The following is a 19,805-nucleotide window of genomic DNA, read 5'->3' as shown; positions in this document are numbered from 1 at the left end:
ACTTAGCTTCATAATAAACGATAGCAGACGTAAAAAATAACAACTTTAATACTGAAACTATTAAGGATATAGATACTGTTGAGTCTCATTACCACTATAAAAAGAAAAGGGTAGGAGGGGTCGTCTCAAAAGCAAAACCAGGACGGGTGTTGCTGACGGTAGTTGGGGTCGGGCTTGGGGACAGAGATATCAGCTAAGATTAGATAATCAGACATAGTCAATACACATGAAAAGCATAAAAGATATTTGAGATGACCCCTTGTGTCTGTGGGCAGCACGTGCATTCCATGCCAAGTGAGTCGACGGTCCGTCGTCATACCTGGCTGAGCGACCTAATTGCCATCTATAGTCTGATCTATTGTTTTCAGAAGCTGTTCGTATTTTTTCTAAGTTTTGCCCGATTTTACGAGTAAACATGCTTTTCTGGATATCCTATTACGCATCCCACTGAACGCCCAGTTAGGCCGATGTGGGTTATTTCGACATATGCCATTTGCAATTGTGTAAAATTTAGTGATACAGAGTAACAGCCTGAAAACAATTTTTTTTCTATTTCCGACAGTACTTTAGATCTGATGAGTCTACTTCCACAAAGCTGTGTGGCTGAATGGTGCCAGGCCATACACTTAATCGAACATGGAACTTATAATAAGGACTTAACGCTCTTTTCTTTCATTTTAAGAAAAACGGATTACCAAGTAATCCGGTTGCTGTAGCTTCAACAGGTTAATTTTCCGAGAAGCGCGACAGCCAGGAAAGTTGTGAAACTGATGCCTGGACCCAGTCGTTCCGCACTTCCGGTGGGATGGACGGGAGGGTATGTGGGAGTCTTTGGACAGTCGCATGACTGCATGGCAGCAAGGAACTTGACCATGTCCAGGTCTGGGTGCAGCCCCCTCAGGAGGTCCATCATGTACGGCCCAACCTGTTCGTTAAAACATGGATGCTGTCGGACCTCTGCAATAGCTGCGGGACATTCTCTGCGGCAGTCGCCGTAGAAGTTGCAGCTGTTGAGCACCTGAAAGACATTGTAGTACCGGTCTGTAAACCCAGACAATCATGTGATAAACAAGAAATCTATTCCCTTGGTAGCGCATTCACTCATATGCTGGAAACCGAACAATGGAGTTTGTTACCTTTGCCAGGAGTGACTTCCTGGTTGGGTGTGTGGCATTGAAGATCATATGGTATTCACAACCGTGTATAGCTCCGTTCTCTACATAACACAGCTCCAAGTCTTTCCACGTGTAACAGGAGTCATGGGTGATGCTCTTAGCTGGGTAGAATGTGAATACCCCAATACACATTTCGTCGTAGGCAAATTCTCCAAACAAGGTTGTAGACGCCCTTGATGTTGTCTTGTGAACACACGTAGTCTCAAGTACGTCTCCGGGCAAGATTTCGTAAGGCGTCTTATATCTGTAAGTGAATGAGTGAGTTAACGTAAAATTATGTCAGAGAATGTGAGTCAACTATTATATTATTAATTTACTACTTTGGTGGTATTCGTGACTTTCTGGCAAGTCCAAGGGACGTAACTCTGGTCCGTAACTTTAGTGTTGTCTTAGCGTGAGCGAGTTTAGTTTTACGCCGCTTTTAGCAATATTCCAGCAATATCACGGCGGGGGACACCAGAAATGGGTTCCACACACTGTACCCACGCAGGCAATCGAACCAGGTCTTCGGCGTGACAAGGGAACGCTTTAACCACTAGGCAACCCCACCGCCCCGTATTATCTTAGACGCCGGGCAACCTATGACCTTGGCATTTTATGTCTTCAGCGTTCGTAACGTTACGACCTGTACTAACTCTATGGTTTATCACAGGTGTACGGATGTCGTAGCGCTACGAACGTTTTGTGGATTGGGACCCAGCAGCGCATATGATGTTCATTAATCTTCAAACATGGGGGGGGGGTGTGTGTACAACTTGTGAAACCCATTTCTGGTGTCCCCCTCCGTGATATTGCTGGAATATTGCTTAAAACGGCGTAAAACCATACTCAGTCAGTCAAACAGGTGGGTGAATGAGAATGTCTAAATCCAGATTGATATCATGTTGTAAGGCAGTGTCCGACAATGTTCTCGGAACTACGTAACGCGTGATTGGTATTATGATCAATATTCCATGACGTCGGCATAAATGAAACGTATTTAGATAAAGTACAGAATTGGACCCAGGATTCATTTACACATCTCGCTGATTGGGATCTATCATTAATATACAATTTAACCGCCTGGCAATAAACAAATAGCCGATGAAACTAATTCCATTGGGAATATGAAGGGGTAAAAGAGCGGTGAAAATTACGAATGGATTACTGATAATCAGACCATCCAAGTGCTCGGGAAAATGGTAAGCATGTTTTGTCCTACCTGTAACAACCCTGGGCAAATTACGCGGAACGATCATCACAAGCACAGACACCTAGAAACATGTTCTAACCTGGGACAAAAAACGTGGTACAGTATAGATCCAGCCTGAACATATTCCAATCTGGAGCAGATAAACCGATAGGCGAAAACCCTCACCTTGCGACACAACACAGTACACGATAAAGTCTATCAGTTGCAATATGGTCGCCTCTTACAAGAGTGGGTGAGTGAGTTTAGTTTTACGCCGCATTCAGCAATATTCCAGGTATATGGCGGCGGTCTGTAAATAATCTAGTCTGACCAGACAAATCAGTTATCAACAGCATAAGCATCGATCTACGCAACTGGGATACGATGACACGTGTCAACCAAGTCATCGAGCCTGACCACCCGATCCCGTTAGTCACCTCTTACGACAAGCATGGGTTACTGAAGATCAATTCTAGCCCGGATCTTCACGGGTCTCTTACAAGAAATTGAGCACATGGAGCCACATCTATTTCCGGTTCACGCGAACTGCCATGACTTCCGGGCTCCATTTGTAAAGACAAATGTACAGGAGATAAATTATTGCTTACTCATGTATATGAGGATTGTCGTAATTGTACACGTCATCAGGAGTGAGGTCGCCGATTTTCGTTCCATTCCGGAAATGCTCCACTCTAGCAGCATAACCTAGAAACACAGTTATGGAATAGGTGGAATATATAAACTAGCTCGAATAACAACACCTGGGACGCATGTTATGACAACAATTTGAAACCAGCGCCTATCTTTAGAGTATTTGCCATGGGTACAATGTGTGATGCCCATTTCTGGTGTCCCCCGACGTTATGTTGCTGGAATATTGCTAAAAGCGGCGTAAAACCAAACTCAGTCAGATTTAGAATATTTACTCTGCGTTCAAGCCCAAGGAAAATGGGGCGGTGGGGTCCCCACCGGTTCATTGCGTAATATCGTCAAACCGAAGACCCGGGTTCGATTCCCTGAATGGCTACTATGATGCGGGCCCATTTCTGGTGTCCCCAAGTTGCAAAATTGTGCTCATTCTTGACCGCCTCCGTGGCGTAGTGAAATTCCGCCCGGACCCAACTCACCGCGTCATACGTTAAAAGAAGAAAATATGAGATCGCGGGTACACGTACGTATAAACAACTGAGTGGGTATGCAGTACTGCTGCATGGTATCTCATCAGTGGGCTAGCACTATAAAACCAGCTTCAGTCTGGACTAGTACAAGCAGCCGCACATACACATACAAATGCATGCACGTCGTCATATGAGCGAAATATTCTCAAGCACGACGTAAAACCCAATTTCACCTCACCTCACCTTCTCATTCTGTTCATGATGATACAAACAATTCCTGTTTAGCACCTTTAACTATTAGTTATGGGAGGCTCGTTACTTTGATTAGGGTTAAGGTTAGATGACACAATGCTTCATCTGTGGGGATGTGCCCGCTCCAGTATTGGACGAAACATGGCGTCAAATCACTCAATTTACTCACTGTTCACTACATTGGAGAAAACAGGGCAAGGTTAGGACGGACCAAAAATGCAAATAAACAATTCAAACATTGTTTTGTATTGGTAAGATATCTTTGCGATACGACGTAGCAGTTACAGTCCGTTTGATTTCATTTGAGACCGATGAATTGCTCACTAACACAAAATCTAATAATTGCAACAAAACCAAAATTTGCACAGTCACATGAAATCGACAGACCAACTCTGACACCCGAATAAAAAAGATGTTTAACAAACGATCATTATTTTGTATTTTCGGTATTTTCACTCGTGCTGGTAGAACAGCCAGGTGTGCGAGTTGCACGTGTGAAATTGAAATTTCACTAAACACGCGTGTTGATTACCTGGCTGTTCTACCAGCAAATGGTCCCCCCTCGTAAAATATATTTTGTGTTAGTGAGCAATTCATCGGTCTCAAATGAAGTCAAACGGACTGTATAGTTTGGCAGGAAATGCATGTGGACCCGGTTTTTTGTAAATATCTCTTCATCCAATGACCCAATCGATCTCAAACTGTGCAAGTGGATGTTTTGTCAGACAACCTAATCACACTGTAAATCACCGATTTTATGCATTTGTATTAAAGAATCTGTCTATGTAACTGTCAACAAAATAAACAGCAGACCGCAGACTGCTGGCATAGGGAGGGAGCCAATGACCTGTAACAGCGGCATATTTATTACCAGCATAGTGCAGGTGGTTCCAGCCCGTCATCAGGTACACCGGCGTCTTGATGATCTTCCTCGTGCACGCCGAGGAACACGTGGACGTGGTCACATGTCTCTGCTGCCCCGGGGGAATGTTCAGATGGATCTGACCCGTATGGACATAACTAGCATCCTCCTTCCTCAACTTCTCGGTCAGGTACAGCGTCATACCCGATGAATCCACGTAGTCCGATCGACCCTCTGGGTTGCGCCAGTGATGCTGGAAAAGGATTTAGTGACCCTTGTTATATGCAAATGCCTTGTATTTGAGGGCTAAGAACAGATATAAATTCGTAATGAGAAGGTTTAAATACGCCCCTCATTTAATAATCATATTTAACACAAACGGTATTTCTAATGATTGTAAAAACTAACTTGGCGACCAAATGTAACATAAACAGATTCAGCGCAGAAAATATTCCATAGACCATATGAGGGGATTAAACGGTTGTAATCAGCTTGAGACTTTAGTTTCCTAAAACAAAAATCACCTGTCCAAGATATTTTTATGGATTAAACTTCTTTTTTAATTTCTCCCACGACGTTTCGAGATCATTCCAGGTCCCTTCATCAGGTGAACTGATGAAGGGACCTGGAAAGGTCTCGAAACGTCGTGAGAGAAATTAAAAAAGAAGTTTAATCCATAAAAATATCTTGGACATCAATGTACAACTTCTAAATGCCACTGAAAGACAAAAATAACCTGGTTGAAAGATTTATCAAAGCTTTACTTCACTGGTCAAAAGCAGGTGTGTGCTCGTGGGGAATGAAAATGACACATTTTGACACATTTCAGACCATGTATTTAATGCAATCCTCGAGATTTTTGCCTAGCAGATTTAAAGAAAGAAGAAAGCGAATATCGTATATGCTACTTTGATGTATAAATTACGCTGGGAACGTGGATTATGTTTGAAACGTTATTTGAAGTGATATGTACCTGGGTGTTGCGGACACCGAGAATAAGCATTAGACTACTGATATGTACCTGGGTGTTGCGGACATAAGCATTAGACTACTGATATGTACCTGAGTGTTGCGGACATAAGACATATGCTAGCATTAGACTACTGATATGTACCTGGAGTGTTGCGGATTAGACTACTGATATGTACCTGATATGTGTTGCGGACATAAGGATTAGACTACTGATATGTACCTGGGTGTTGCGGACATAAGGATTAGACTACTGATATGTACCTGGGTGTTGCGGACATAAGGATTAGACTACTGATATGTACCTGGGTGTTGCGGACATTAGACTAAATATGTATTAGACTACTATGATATGTACCTGAGTGTTGCGGACATAAGCTACTTATGTACTACTGATATGTACCTGTACCTGGTGTTGCGGACATAAGCATTAGACTACTGATATGTACCTGAGTGTTGCGGACATAAGCATTAGACTACTGATATGTACCTGGTGTTGTGTTGCGGACATAAGCATTAGACTACTGATATGTACCTGGGTGTTGCGGACATAAGGGTGTTGCGGACATTAGACTACTACTGATATGTACCTGAGTGTTGCGGACATAAGATTAGACTACTGATATGTACCTGGAGATGTTGCGGACATAAGCTTAGACTACTGATATGTACCTGGGTGTTGCGGACATAAGCATTAGACTACTGATATGTACCTGGGTGTTGCGGACATAAGCATTAGACTACATATGATATGACCTGAGTGTTGCGTTGCGGACATAAGCATTAGACTACTGATATGTACCTGGGTGTTGCGGACATAAGCATTAGACTACTATATGTACCTGAGTGTTGCGGACATAAGAATTAGACTACTGATATGTACCTGAGTGTTGCGGACATAAGAATTAGATTAGACTACTGATATGTACCTGAGTGTTGCGGACATAAGGATTAGACTACTGATATGTACCTGAGTGTTGCGGACATAAGCATTAGACTACTGATATGTACCTGACTACTGATATGTACCTGAGTAACTACACATTAGACTACATAAGAATTAGACTACTGATATGTACCTGAGTGTTGCGGACATAAGCATTAGACTACTGATATGTACCTGAGTGTTGCGGACATAAGCATTAGACTACTGATATGTACCTGGGTGTTGCGGACATAAGCATTAGACTACTGATATGTACCTGGGTGTTGCGGACATAAGAATTAGACTACTGATATGTACCTGGACTACTGATATGTACCTGGTGTTGCGGACATAAGTGCCTGGGTGACATAAACATTAGACTACTGATATGTACCTGGGTGTTGCGGACATAAGCATTAGACTACTGATATGTACCTGGGTGTTGCGGACATAAGCATTAGACTACTGATATGTACCTGAGTGTTGCGGACATAAACATTAGACTACTGATATGTACCTGAGTGTTGCTGACATAAGCACTAGACTACAGTAACTGATATGTACCTGGGTATTGCGGACATAAGCACTAGCTTGTCACTGCTGCAGTCATAGCCTATCCATATACAACACTCTACCTGCATCGTCAGTCTCTTTACTCCGTTTGGTCCTCCAATCTTAAAGCCTGCATCCTTGTATACACAATGTCCCGTGATGCCTAGCGACCAGATAGCCAGGTAGATCTGGCAGCCGGCGCCCGCCATGTTGCAAATGCGGGGCGCAGTTAATGGTGCGGCTGTTGATAAACATCAGACATTATCGAGTGAACAAACAAACAGTTAATGCAGATATAGAAACAAATCCAAATCGAGCCTGAATCTGGAACCCTATAACGAACGACAATTCACCACGGCTGGACATACGAGGGCTACATATGCCCATGAATACATTATTTGCAAATTGCTTCCCTTGTCAGTGGTTTCATTCGTCCGTTTAACATGTGATTTAAACAGTATTTTATTTCCATTAATGTTTACATTTTTCATAATACACGACATAACAAAATGGAAATAGGATTAGCAAACAGGCCATATGGCCTATGTCAATGCTTCTCCGCATATAGTTCGTTATTATCTTGACTTAATTCTATGGAGCAGACATTAGGACATTAATGAATGAATCAAAACAAAATAAAAATAAAGAAAAGAAAATAAAGAACAAGATACCAAGTGCATTTTATGTTTATAGGTTGTTACTTGAATTCCGTAAAGCGGTTAGTTTCAGTTATGTAATTCTGAACCGATTTTATAAGGTTTTCATTGTCTAAAGGAGATAAATCGTCACTGCCGTGAAGTATAGTATATATGCTGAGGTGGTTAAGGACAAAGTATTTAACATATAATATCGCATAGCGGTCGTGTGTATTCACAGGTGGTAATGGAAGCATTTTTCTGGATGAGTTTAAATATTGACAACGTGTGGATAATATACTTGTAACAACTGAATCACTTGACATTTAGATGCATTGAATTCCCCACAGTGCTGCTGATACGGAGTAATGTTAACGACTCGGACATGGGATAAGTGTCCATTTAATTTACATTCTCAACTTCATGGGCAGTATTTACCAACGCCATATGCTTGGTGCTAAGTCCTATGTTGTACATCTTTCCGGTAATCTTGCTGTCTTCAAGCATTTGGAAACATGGCGTCAAATCTTGGACAATCTTACACTATCTCCTTTTAATTGTGGGCATTTCAGCAAACCAGACTGTAATATGTCACACAACTTGAGAAAGAAGAGAACATGGGCTCTGTATAACTTTCTGGGACTCCCAATTACCAAAGGCAATGGGATCCAACCTTACCAAAGGGTCCACATCCGTTCAATATGGAATGATGCATCACATTGTCGTTATCGATGAAGGGCTTGGTTGCAATAAGATGATACTCCTTTTCCGGGTCCAACATGTCCAACTCGAACGTCATGCATAGCAAGCTACTTTCGTCTGCTGGGACTTTGGTTGGCGGGAATCTCAGAGTGATATTGAACACGTCTGGAAGAATATGTAACACATTTATACAGTCACGGACTTTACGTCAAATCTATGTTCGTAAAACGCTGAAAGAATAACGATTGATGATCGTGCTACCCTATTTCATTAAAAAGTACCATGGAACAAAATACATTTCATCTTATCTAGTGATATTCAACGTGACCACGCACTTGCACTTATCGTCCTTCTTGGGGGAAAACAATATTACTTAAATCAGTTGAAGGAGCCTATATGTTAGGTTTCCTTGACAACCCATCTCTGGATTTGGTTCCTGTAAGCATGTTGTATTGGGGACGTCTTCTGAAACGCGTACATGTGTTAAAGGATCTGATGTTATATCCTGATACCACTTTATATTTGAGTTGACACATTTTCTCACCTGTCAAAAGTATGAACGCTTAATGAACTCACCAGGGCTGTGAATGCCGTCACAGATGAACTCACCGGTGGAACAGTCCACCTTGCTGTTTGCTGTGGAACATTTCTCACTTCCCCAGGGGTCACAAATACCTGTAAAACGATTCAGGTCAAAAGGTGAGCTTGCTGACGTATTTTCGGTTGGTTTGTTTGTTGTTTAACGCTGCACTCAGTAACATTCCAGCTATATTCCATGTGTAAATAATAAAGTCTCGACCAGACAATCCAGTGATCAACAGCATCAGCATCAATCTAGTCTAGCATCAATCAGCCAAGTCAGCGGTCGTATCTGTTAGTTGCCTCTTACAACAAGCATGGTTTACTGAAAGCAAATTCGAACCCGGTTCTGCTTTAGCCACATCAGCACTATTGTGCAGCATGAGCATCGATTTGCGCATCACGATGACACGTGTCAACCAAGTCAGCGAGCCTGACCACTCGATCCCGTTAATCGCCTTTTGCGGCAAGCATGGGTTGCAGAAGATCAATTCTAACCCGGATCTTCACGGGTAAGTGTTTCGGAGACAGTGATACCAAGTGCCTCCAATGTGCACACTGCTACTGTAACTGAGCTTTCTCAGTCGGCTGTAGACATTGTTTTAATGGATACAATTGAAACAGGTGGGAAATAATGATCATGTACAATCAAACATGACTGACGTTGTGCCTGTTTGAGCTGCTATAGAGCTGATGGAACAGCATCATCCGTTTTCGCAAAGAAGTTCATGCTTTTAGGAATCAATATAGTATGCATCGCCATGACTTCAGGTAAAGCTGACAGTCTACCAAACCTCGAGGACGATACCACCCCAAACATGAAAAGAAAGAAAAGGGGAAGCAAAAGTAAAAGTATTTGCGTTGTTTTAGACATCCCTGCGTGCCTCTTATAATTTTTGATAAGGCCGCCGCTTGTGTAGATCTCTTACAACAGTATGTTTTGCTGACTAAAAGCCCTTAACTGGCTGCGCAAGGCAGCAGGTCAGATGTACGTACCAGGGTGGCTTAGCTTTTTAGTCTGTGCTGGAAATGACCCTTCTGTCCACGTGCAATTTGGATCACCTAACTCTTGGCCATTGGTCAAACCATCTCCGTCCGAGTCCAACATACACAGCTCTACCGTCCACTGGAAAGGTCAAGACACGCAGCTGTTAATATACCTTACAGGTCTCCTATACGAGTGTCAAGTAGTGTTATATACAGTACAACCAGAAATTATTGAGAATTTAAAGATTGTAATTTTTTATACTTTTTTCACTAATTACTCACGTATTAAATGTGAATATTAGCAGAACATAACTTCAGATTCAAAGACAGGTGAACAGTCAGCATTTTGTCAAGTCACCATGGGCAGCAATGCAGGCCTCAATGCGGCGGGGCATACTACTGATCAAAGAAGTGGTCCATGCTGTCCCAATATCGGACCACCTCTTCTTTCATTTCAGCAATATTTGTCAGATTTTTCTTATTGACACTTTCCTTCATAAGTCCCCAAACATTTTCTATTGGATTTAGGTCAGGGCTATAGCTTGGCCAATCTAATAATGTCATATGTTGGGTCCGAAACCAGGCCTGTGAATGCTTTGAACGATGTTTTGGGTCGTTGTCCTGCTGGAAAATCCAACAATTTCCATAGAACACGTGAGCAGATGGAAGTAAATGTCCCTCGAGAATATCTGTGCACCGCTCGCTGTTCATATTCCCTTCAAATACACAGAGGGGCGTTGCCCCTAACACAGATATGCCACCCGACACGTTAAATTTCGGACTGTACTTTGGGCGCTGATACAAAGGTTTTTCAGTTTGTTTGGTCCAGAATTTCGGTGTATTAAGAAACAGCTACACAGAACTTTCATCTGAAAACAATCACATTGTCCCAGTTAAAATGTCTATGCTGTAAGCACCAGTTCATCCTTCGCTCTTTTTGTTCAGGTTTCATGATCGGTGATGGAATTCCTTGACTTTTCTGCCAACCCATTGCATGCAGCTCAGTTCTAATTGTCTCCTTACAGACAGCCACAGTTCCTCTATCAATCATATCCAGCCTTAAGTTTTCTAAACTCCTTCGTTTGATTTTAGAAACAAGAATACCAGCCGCCTCCTGTCACTGACAGTCAATTTTCTGGGCCTACCTGCGCCTCCCTGGTGCTCAGTGCCATTTCCATTTGCAATATTTTTCAAAACACGATAAACAGTGGACAAAGGGATGCCTGTTCTACTTGAAATCACTTTAGCTGATCTGATGTCCTTGTTATAATACTCTAAATCAACTTCCTCTTCTCTAAATCATCCATACTGAGGATCACTGAAAATGTCGTCTGCTAGCAAGTAAACAAAGGGGGATCACTCTTCACAAACTAATGAAAAAGGATTAACGGAGTTGTCTCTCTTGAACGAAACCAAGCACTTGATAGCTGGTCAAGGTTGTTTATACTAGAAATCCAAATCAACATATTCCTAAAATTCTCAATAATTTCTGGTCATACTGCATATCCATTAAATTTACAAGTTGACGTCTTTGAGGGACACACAATATCATCCAATGCTTTAAACTAAAATTAAAGCGCACATTGCATGGGAATCCACGGAAGAGTTAGTCAATGAGTGAGTGAGTTTAGATTTACGCCACTTTTAGCAATTTGTTTCAGCTATATCACGACGGTGGACACAAAACATGGGTAACACACACTGTTCAGATCTGGGGTATTAATACCCAGGTTTTCAGAGTAACAAGCAGACGCTTTAACCACTAGTCTTCCCCGCCGCCCATAAATCTATTTAAAAGCATCATTCTCATGAGCGGGAGAAAGGACATGTTATCCAATCCGCCTGCTACTGTCCCATATCTCATCGTGGAATTCAGCCTATAGCCTCTTCGCTATACGTACGTGATTAGTGATTTCATTATTTTAAAAAGTAGTTCTACCGCTGTTAAATTTCATGGCGCTTTTTAGGCGCGAGACTAACCTTCGCATCAACATGCGGACACATTAATTAGTGATTTGAGTGCTAAAATGTCTATAAAACAAACCTGTTTATAACGTTCAAAGTGGATCCCGAATAGATTTCTCTTCCCTCCCCCCATTGCTCTCATATGGCCGACTCCTTTCCATATGTAGTTGGCTTTACATGGGTGGGGCACACTGTCACCGTTAGGTATCCTGTCTTGGTAGAAGCGGAACCCAGCACACGCCTGCACTATCACTATGATACAGACGCAACTGAAATAAAAGAGTGAGTTAAGTTTTACGCCGCCTTTAACAATGTTAAAGCAATATCACGGCGAAGACACCCGAAATGGGTGCACACATTGTACCCTTGTGGGGAATCGAACCCGTGTCTTCAGCGTGACGAGCAGACGCCTAAACTAGGGGTGGGTATTGCAAAGAATTTTCATATTGCGATATATTGCGATGCGAAAGCATGTATTGCGATATGAATTGCAATATATTGCATGAAGTATTTTTAAACAAAAACTACTTATAATTGAGTTACTTCTTGATTTATAGAGCAAAAACACAACAAAATCACTAAGCTTGATTAAGCTTTTATAACAACTTTTAATCATGATAAAATAAAAATGTGAATAATATTTGGCACAAATGAAACAAGGAAATATCCGAACATTTCCGAGTGTTACGAAGTTTTCGAAGTCAAAATACCGGTTTTCGATCAGCGTATCGCAAAACGTATCGTTTTCATGTCTGAACCGGTAAATACCGGTAAACCGGTTATATTGCGCAGCCCCAGCTTTAACCATTAGGATACCCAACCGCCCCCTGCAATAAAAGAAGCATAACATATCTGGAAGGGCAAGTTGCCAAGCTTTGGAAGAATATGGGTTACTACCTATTCAATTATTTCTACATATGGCTTTCATTGAGTGTGCTGTGATGGGTTGATTATGGGTCGCTTTGCATGAAGAAGTACGAGCATACTGGCAACGTCTTTCAACGTCGGATACGCGATGCGCAGTCAACCAGGTGACCGACCCTACATCCTTTTAGTCACCTCGTATGGCAAACATATCTATGGGTGAGTTGGGTGGTGAGTCACTCTACCTGCCGAGTAAAGCTGGTGAGGTCAATACACTTATCAAAAAGAGGGCATCCGTCGGGCGCAACTTTCGGATTCTTAACCCGACAGCTAACTGACCGAGATACGTCCACACAGTTAAACGATATGTGAATGTATCAAGTCATGCCTAAAATGTTACCGAAATAGACGGAAAGGGTTGATTAGGTTACACGAATGTAAGGGGTATGCATGTTGTCTGGTGGCTAACTACACGAGCTATTTAGCCCACTTGTGAACATTCCGTAACCTCGAGTTGGTCGATTGGTAGGTTGCTAGACTAACAACTAGTCTCTGAAATGAACATATTTTACTGAAAAAAGTTCATAGTAAAAAAAAAAAATAATATAATGAAAGGGAGCCCTGAGACTTTCTTCATTTTCAGAGAAAATCTAGACTTGCCACATTTTCTAGACTTGCGTGGGCTTTCTTGGATATATTTGCTTCAGGGTCTGTACGACAGACTAGTTGGTTGCTTAACGCTGCACTATCTCAGCAATATTCCAACTATATGGCGGCGGTCTGTAAATAATCGGGTCTGGACCAGACACTCAAGGGATCAACAGCATGAACATCGATCTACGCAATTGGTCTATAGGTGAGCTTGCTGAAGTATTTTCGGCTGGTTGGTTGATTTGTTGTTTAACGCTGCAATCAGCAACATTCCAGCTATATTCCAGTCTGTAAATAATAAAGTCTCGACCAGACAATCCAGGGATCAACAGCATGAGCATCGATCTACGCAATTGGGATACGATGACGTGTGTCAACCAAGTCAGCGAGCCTAACCACCCGATCCCGATAGTCGACCTTACGACAAACATGGGTTACTGAAGACCAATTCTAATCCGAATCTTCACGGGTCGTAACCTGTAAGATACTCAGAGGTGAAGAACCGGAGACTTTTCCAGGCGTCAGATGTCCATATCACATTTTAGTATCACTGACAGGGTTGTAATAATTCGGTGGGGAGATTACAGAATAGTGTGTGGGAGAATACAGTACAGATCAGAAAGATTGGGTAGACAGGGCCTCTAAAGTCACGACCGGCTTCTGAATCAACACGGAACAAATATAGCGAGTGAGAGTGTAATGGGTGGATGTTCCAGAAAGGGATTCGTCACTCTAATTTAACACTATAGAATTTCATTGATCACTTGATGTTTCTCTGTGAAGTATAATTATTATACATGCAAAGAAAATCTAAAAGCCATACGTTACAGGCTTTCTCGTGGAGGCATCGACGTTTGCGCTCCATTCTATGGAATCCTAGAAGGGACATTGTCGCGTTGTCGCCCTCTCAAAAACAAGAAAAAAAAGAGGCAATATTAACCAAAGCGCGACAATGCGCCATATTCATTGTGTCGCGTTGTCGCGCATTTTTAGACTCTTTTTTTATACATCGCTATGTCCAAGTCAAAACATTAATTACACAACAGTCTCGTTTCCTGATGACTGGGTTCCGTCCTATTATTATTTGATACATCTAAGCACTTGTATATTGCAACACTACGCTCCTCATAATCCTTGCAAACGTGTCGTGCAGCGTGCTGTTGTACAATCAATCGAAACACAGGGAAAAGAAACACTTTTGTGAAAGGTGCCTTCACGGGTTTTCTAGGGCTGATCTGCTTGATTCGCACAGGGTTGATTGCCTAGGTGTGGGGGAGACAGCCGTACGAATAGATATGCCGAGAGAAAAAAACAACATCTTGAAATTTATCAACCACAAAAAATCAAATGCCAGTAACATATATTATCTACGCCGACTTCGAAGCTATCATTAAACCAATAGATACAGTTGCTCAATCCACTAATCAAAGTTTCACACAAAAAGTACAAGAGCACGAAGCGTGTAGGTTCGGGTATGTGGTCGTTCGTTGTGAAGGTCAAACTAACCCTCCAGTTATTTATAGAGGACCAGACGCGGCTGAAGAATTTCTAAAGCGTTTACAACACGAAGAGAAAATGATTATTAAAAAACTATGTAACAAAACACCAATGCGTATGACCCAAGCAGACCGGGTAGCCCACAACAAAAGCACACGTTGTCATGTGTGCTGTAAACCTCTGAATGGTGATTCAGTTAGAGATCACTGTGACATTACTGGTAAATACAGAGATGCGGCTCACAATGAATGTAACTTGAAGCTAAGAATAAATCCTAAACTTATTTATACTTGTGGTGTTTCACAATCTTCGCGGGTATGATTCACACTTGATTATGCAAGCTATTGCAAAGGTAAAAGGCAACATATCCTGTATCCCAAACAATATGGAAAGATATATATCCTTTTCGCTAAATGGGTTGAGATTCATAGATAGTGTTCAGTTTCTGTTGTCGTCTCTAGACAGCTTGGTCAAGGCTAATAACCCGAATGACTTAGCTGTAACTAATCGTTACACAGAAGAAACTCGAGCTTTGCTGTTACGTAAGGGTATCTACCCATATGAATACATGGATGACTGGTCTAAGTTTAATGAGACACAGTTACCTCCTATTGACCGCTTCTATAGCAAGCTGTCTGACGCGTCTATCACACAAGACGATTACGAACACGCGAAAAAAGTATGGGAAAACCGGGTTGTCATAATCTAGGTGATTATCACGATTTGTATTTGAAAACAGATGTGTTATTGCTGGCTGATGTTTTCGAGATATTGAGAGAAACGTGTTCGAAGCATTATGGGTTGGACCCGGCATGGTATTATTCAAGTCCTGGGCTCTCGTGGGATGCCCTACTGAAGAAAACCGGTGTTAAATTAGAATTATTCGCCGATTACGATATGCATCTGTTTATAGAGAAAGGGTTACGCGGTGGTATTTCTATGGTATCAAAACGTTATGCCAAAGCTAACAACGAGTATGTGTAAAGGCTACAACCCTAAACTATCTACTATACCTCGATGCCAACAACCTGTACGGCTGGGCCATGAGCCAGTATCTACCTACCTGTGGTTTCAAGTGGACATCTGAGATTGATGATGTTATGAGCATCGCACCGGATTCTAACAAGGGTTATATACTCGAAGTGGATTTAAAATATCCGGAGGATTTACACACCTCACACAACAGTTATCCCCTGGCTCCAGAGCGTTTGAAGGTGAATATGCTATGTAAATTGTCAGCTTCTGGCAAGGGTGCATTAGTCTTGGACCTCCACGTCAATTCACCAACGCAAGCTGACGACATCACTCTCTTGAGTCCCCTCACATCCAACCTACAAGATCTTGTGCACATGTGTGTGAGGACTACACCGCAAGATGGAGGTTTAGCTTATCCCCGTCCAAGAGTGGCGCTCTAACCTTCACAGACAAGAAAGCAATGCATCATCTTCAGCTTAAGCCTATTCCCAACCTTGAGTCCATCAAACATGTTGGAATCGAACTCCAGAAGAATTTCAACTCGTGGGATCGCTCAATCAAAGCCTGCTCCAAACTGAAAGCCGCAATGATGTCTGTGCTAAAGTCTGGTTGCCATGGTGACGCCCTGAATCCTATCACTAGCTCTAAAATACTGCAAACAATCTGTCTTCCAAAAGCGTGTTACGGATGCGAACTCTGGTCCTGCCTCACCAAAAGTGAAATATTGGCCCTTGAAAGAGCACACGTTTCTGCATTTAAGTGATTCAAGATCTCCCCAAATCAACCAGGACTGACGTGTGTAATGCTCTGCTAGGATGGTTACCCATAGAAGCCCACATCAACAAAAGCAAACTCTTGTTCTTTGGAAGGCTGTGCCACACCTCTTCCAGGAATACAAGCTACAAGCTACAAGCTACTTATGACACGAATCTTTGCCTTGAGAAACAACTGTGTGGTTGACCCAGGCGGATTTATCTCAGACATACTTCGTATCCTAACAAAGTATAACTTGTGTGACTATCTGAAAGAAGTGTACTGCTCTGGACGTCTCTGCCAATACACACGATGGAAGCAGATTGTCAAGAAGGTAATCTTTCATACTGAAACTGTAGCATGGCACCAACGTGTCGACGCCGACCCTGAAATGAGACATTTCTTGAAAATCCATCCTGTGCTGGCCCCACACAGAGCCTGGTTCATTGCCCGACAATTCCCACATCTTAAACAGCAATGCAAATTTGTGGTCAAGCTATGTGCATCATGGCGCCCAGGAGGTGCACAAGGCATATGTGAGCTGTGTCAGTCACGCTTCAAAGACTTACTCATTCATACCATCTGTCACTGTACAGATAAGATGAGTGAACAAGATAAACTGTGGCTTGAAATTCTCAAGCATTGGTCCAATAGAGCGTTTGAAAGTGAATATGGAATGGATGTCTGACTACCAACGAAATTTGCTGGGTCCTACAGGACGGGTGGTAAACGTTGAAAAACTTGTACCTAACTTGATGAATAAAACTAAGAACATCATTCACTATCGCAATTTACAACTATATCTGTCGCTGGGTATGAAGCTGACTAAAATACATAGGGTACTAAAATTCCATCAAAGTTAGTGCATGGAACCGTACATCAGAATGAACACGGATTTACGTAAGATAGCCACAAGCCACTTCGAGAAAAACCTGTACAAACTCATGAACAACTCTGTATTTGGTAAAACGATGGAGAATTTACGAAAACGCGTTAACGTGAAGCTAGTCCGGTCGAGTGAGGAAAACAAACTGCGGAAATTGATATTCAGCCCGGCGTACAATAGAAGTATTATATTCGATGATGACTTGGCAGCGATACATATGAAAAAGAGCCACATTATACTTAATCAACCGGTTTATGTTGGTATGAGCATTCTAGACCTATCAAAACATCTCATGTATGACTTCTACTATAACGAGCTCAAGAAACAATACGGTGAAGGGTGTGAGGTGTTGTACACGGATACGGATTCATTACTCATGGAAATTCAAACCGAGGATGTGTACGAGGATATTAAAAACAATATACACCTGTACTATACCAGCGATTACCCAAAAGACCACCCTATGCATAGCCAAGTCAACAAAAAGGTGTTAGGTAAGATGAAGGATGAATGTGCTGGCACACCAATCACCGAATACGTTGGATTGAGACCTAAGATGTATTGTATTAAAAAAGCAGATGACGCTGAAATAAGAAAGGCTAAAGGTGTGAAAAAAGAACGTGGTGAAACGACATATTAAACATACTCTCTACAAACAGACCCTGTTCGAGAAGAAAACGTTCAAACACCAGATGAACATACTTCGTAGTGACTGGCACAAGATATACGGGATGACTATAAATAAAACATCTCTATCACCAATGGATACAAAACGATGGATAGCTCCAGAAGGTGTCAAAACCTTTGCTTACGGTCATAAAAAAACAACAAAATTATATATATAATGGAGAAAATTTACTACAGCCCGCGAGGATATTGGAAAGGGGTAGACACTATTACAAAATTATCTAAAGCCGCACGTGTTTCGGAAGAAAAAGCCAAAGCCTGGTTACAAAAACAAGCTATATGGCAAATATACTTTCCAGCACCAAAATATATACTGAGGAGAAAATTCGGTATACACACACCTAATCAAGTTCACCAGGCCGACCTGTTGTTTCTTCCACACGACAGGGTTAGAGGCAAAACCTATAAGTACGCCCTGACAGTTGTGGAGGTAGTCAGCCGCTACAAGGAAGCTGAACCATTAACCACGAAAGACTGGGATCAAGAGCACAAGCGTTTAAGAGAATATACAAGCGTAGTCGGATTACATGGCCTGATTTATTGCAAGTCGATCCAGGCCGGGAATTCATGGGATCAGTAGCGAAACTGCAAACCAAGCATAACGTAGAAGTTAGACGCGGTGAGGTTGGTGCCCATCGAAGTCAAGCTATAGTAGAGAGATTCAATCGCTCCATAGCTGAACGTTTGTTTTCACACCAATATTCACGTGACTTAGCGACTATAATTTAAAAACTGACATTTATACTAAAACTTACTAAAATTACTAAAACATTGCTAAAATTTACTAAAAATTACTAAGACATTACTAAAATTTACTAAACATTACTAAAACATTACTAAAATTTACTAAAAATTACTAAACTATTACTTGGTAATCCACTGGTTGGTCGGTTTTCAACACGAGCTTAGCATGTTTAGTTTGGGTGAGCTGTTTCTTAACCCGTTCCCGGTCTAGTTTACTCATCACATCGTTCTCTCTCAAGCATTCCTCGAACGAATCCCTGTCCTTGCAGTGAAACAGAGCTACCCATAGCGTCTGTTCACGTAAATCCTTTAACACAGAGTTGAATTTTTGTGTGAACACCCAGACGCTATGTTCTGCGTGCCGACCTGAAAACGCTAGGTAGGACAGCAGATCTCTTTTTTGTTATCTCTCTATTAGCGCTGCAGTCATCCAGGATGAACAGCCTCGGCTTCCCTTTAAATTTGTTGTGATAAACTTTCAAATAGTCCTGCAGGTGTGTTCCCGGATCGATTTTATATATTTCGGGATCCTTCATCACCCAAGATCTGTCCGTGTAAGTCTTGTTCATATTTATAGTAGGACATAAGATAATGATATTTAACCAAACCTGAAGAGGTTTTCAATTCTTTGAAGAGAGTCGTCCTTGGGGTACATATTATGCATTTTCCGGGCTGAAAATGTCCTGTGACAGTTGTATCAATGTTTTAATAAAAATATTGTACAATAAATAAAAATCTTTTTATTTATTATACGGCCCCCATCTCGTGGAGTTACCTCCCGTTGCGCATGCGCACCAACTGGGTAAGCACCTAGGCCCGAATCATCATTCCTTCTGCTGAATAAATCAGTGAACAG

At 41.9% G+C, this 19,805-nt stretch overlaps 1 protein-coding gene across 1 annotated transcript in view; it reads right to left on the bottom strand.

The window, feature by feature from the left end:
* Positions 1-656: 656 nt before the first annotated feature.
* Positions 657-19,805, bottom strand: part of LOC124284219 (dopamine beta-hydroxylase-like) — a 35,841-nt gene continuing 16,692 nt past the window's right edge. The window contains exons 2-10 of the mRNA XM_046720280.1: positions 11,972-12,161; positions 9,937-10,066; positions 8,938-9,036; positions 8,338-8,526; positions 7,108-7,265; positions 4,588-4,831; positions 2,955-3,051; positions 1,137-1,419; positions 657-1,018 (exon numbers count right to left, since the gene is read on the bottom strand). Of these exons, the coding sequence (XP_046576236.1) occupies positions 719-1,018; positions 1,137-1,419; positions 2,955-3,051; positions 4,588-4,831; positions 7,108-7,265; positions 8,338-8,526; positions 8,938-9,036; positions 9,937-10,066; positions 11,972-12,161 (1,690 nt within the window). The 3' untranslated portion in view covers positions 657-718. The remainder of the gene's footprint in view (positions 1,019-1,136; positions 1,420-2,954; positions 3,052-4,587; positions 4,832-7,107; positions 7,266-8,337; positions 8,527-8,937; positions 9,037-9,936; positions 10,067-11,971; positions 12,162-19,805) is intronic.

Source organism: Haliotis rubra, unplaced genomic scaffold (genome assembly GCF_003918875.1).
Source record: "Haliotis rubra isolate DU_JTF1 unplaced genomic scaffold, ASM391887v1 Scf330, whole genome shotgun sequence".
Taxonomy (NCBI): domain Eukaryota; kingdom Metazoa; phylum Mollusca; class Gastropoda; order Lepetellida; family Haliotidae; genus Haliotis; species Haliotis rubra.
This window is presented reverse-complemented; position numbering and strand designations above follow the sequence as displayed.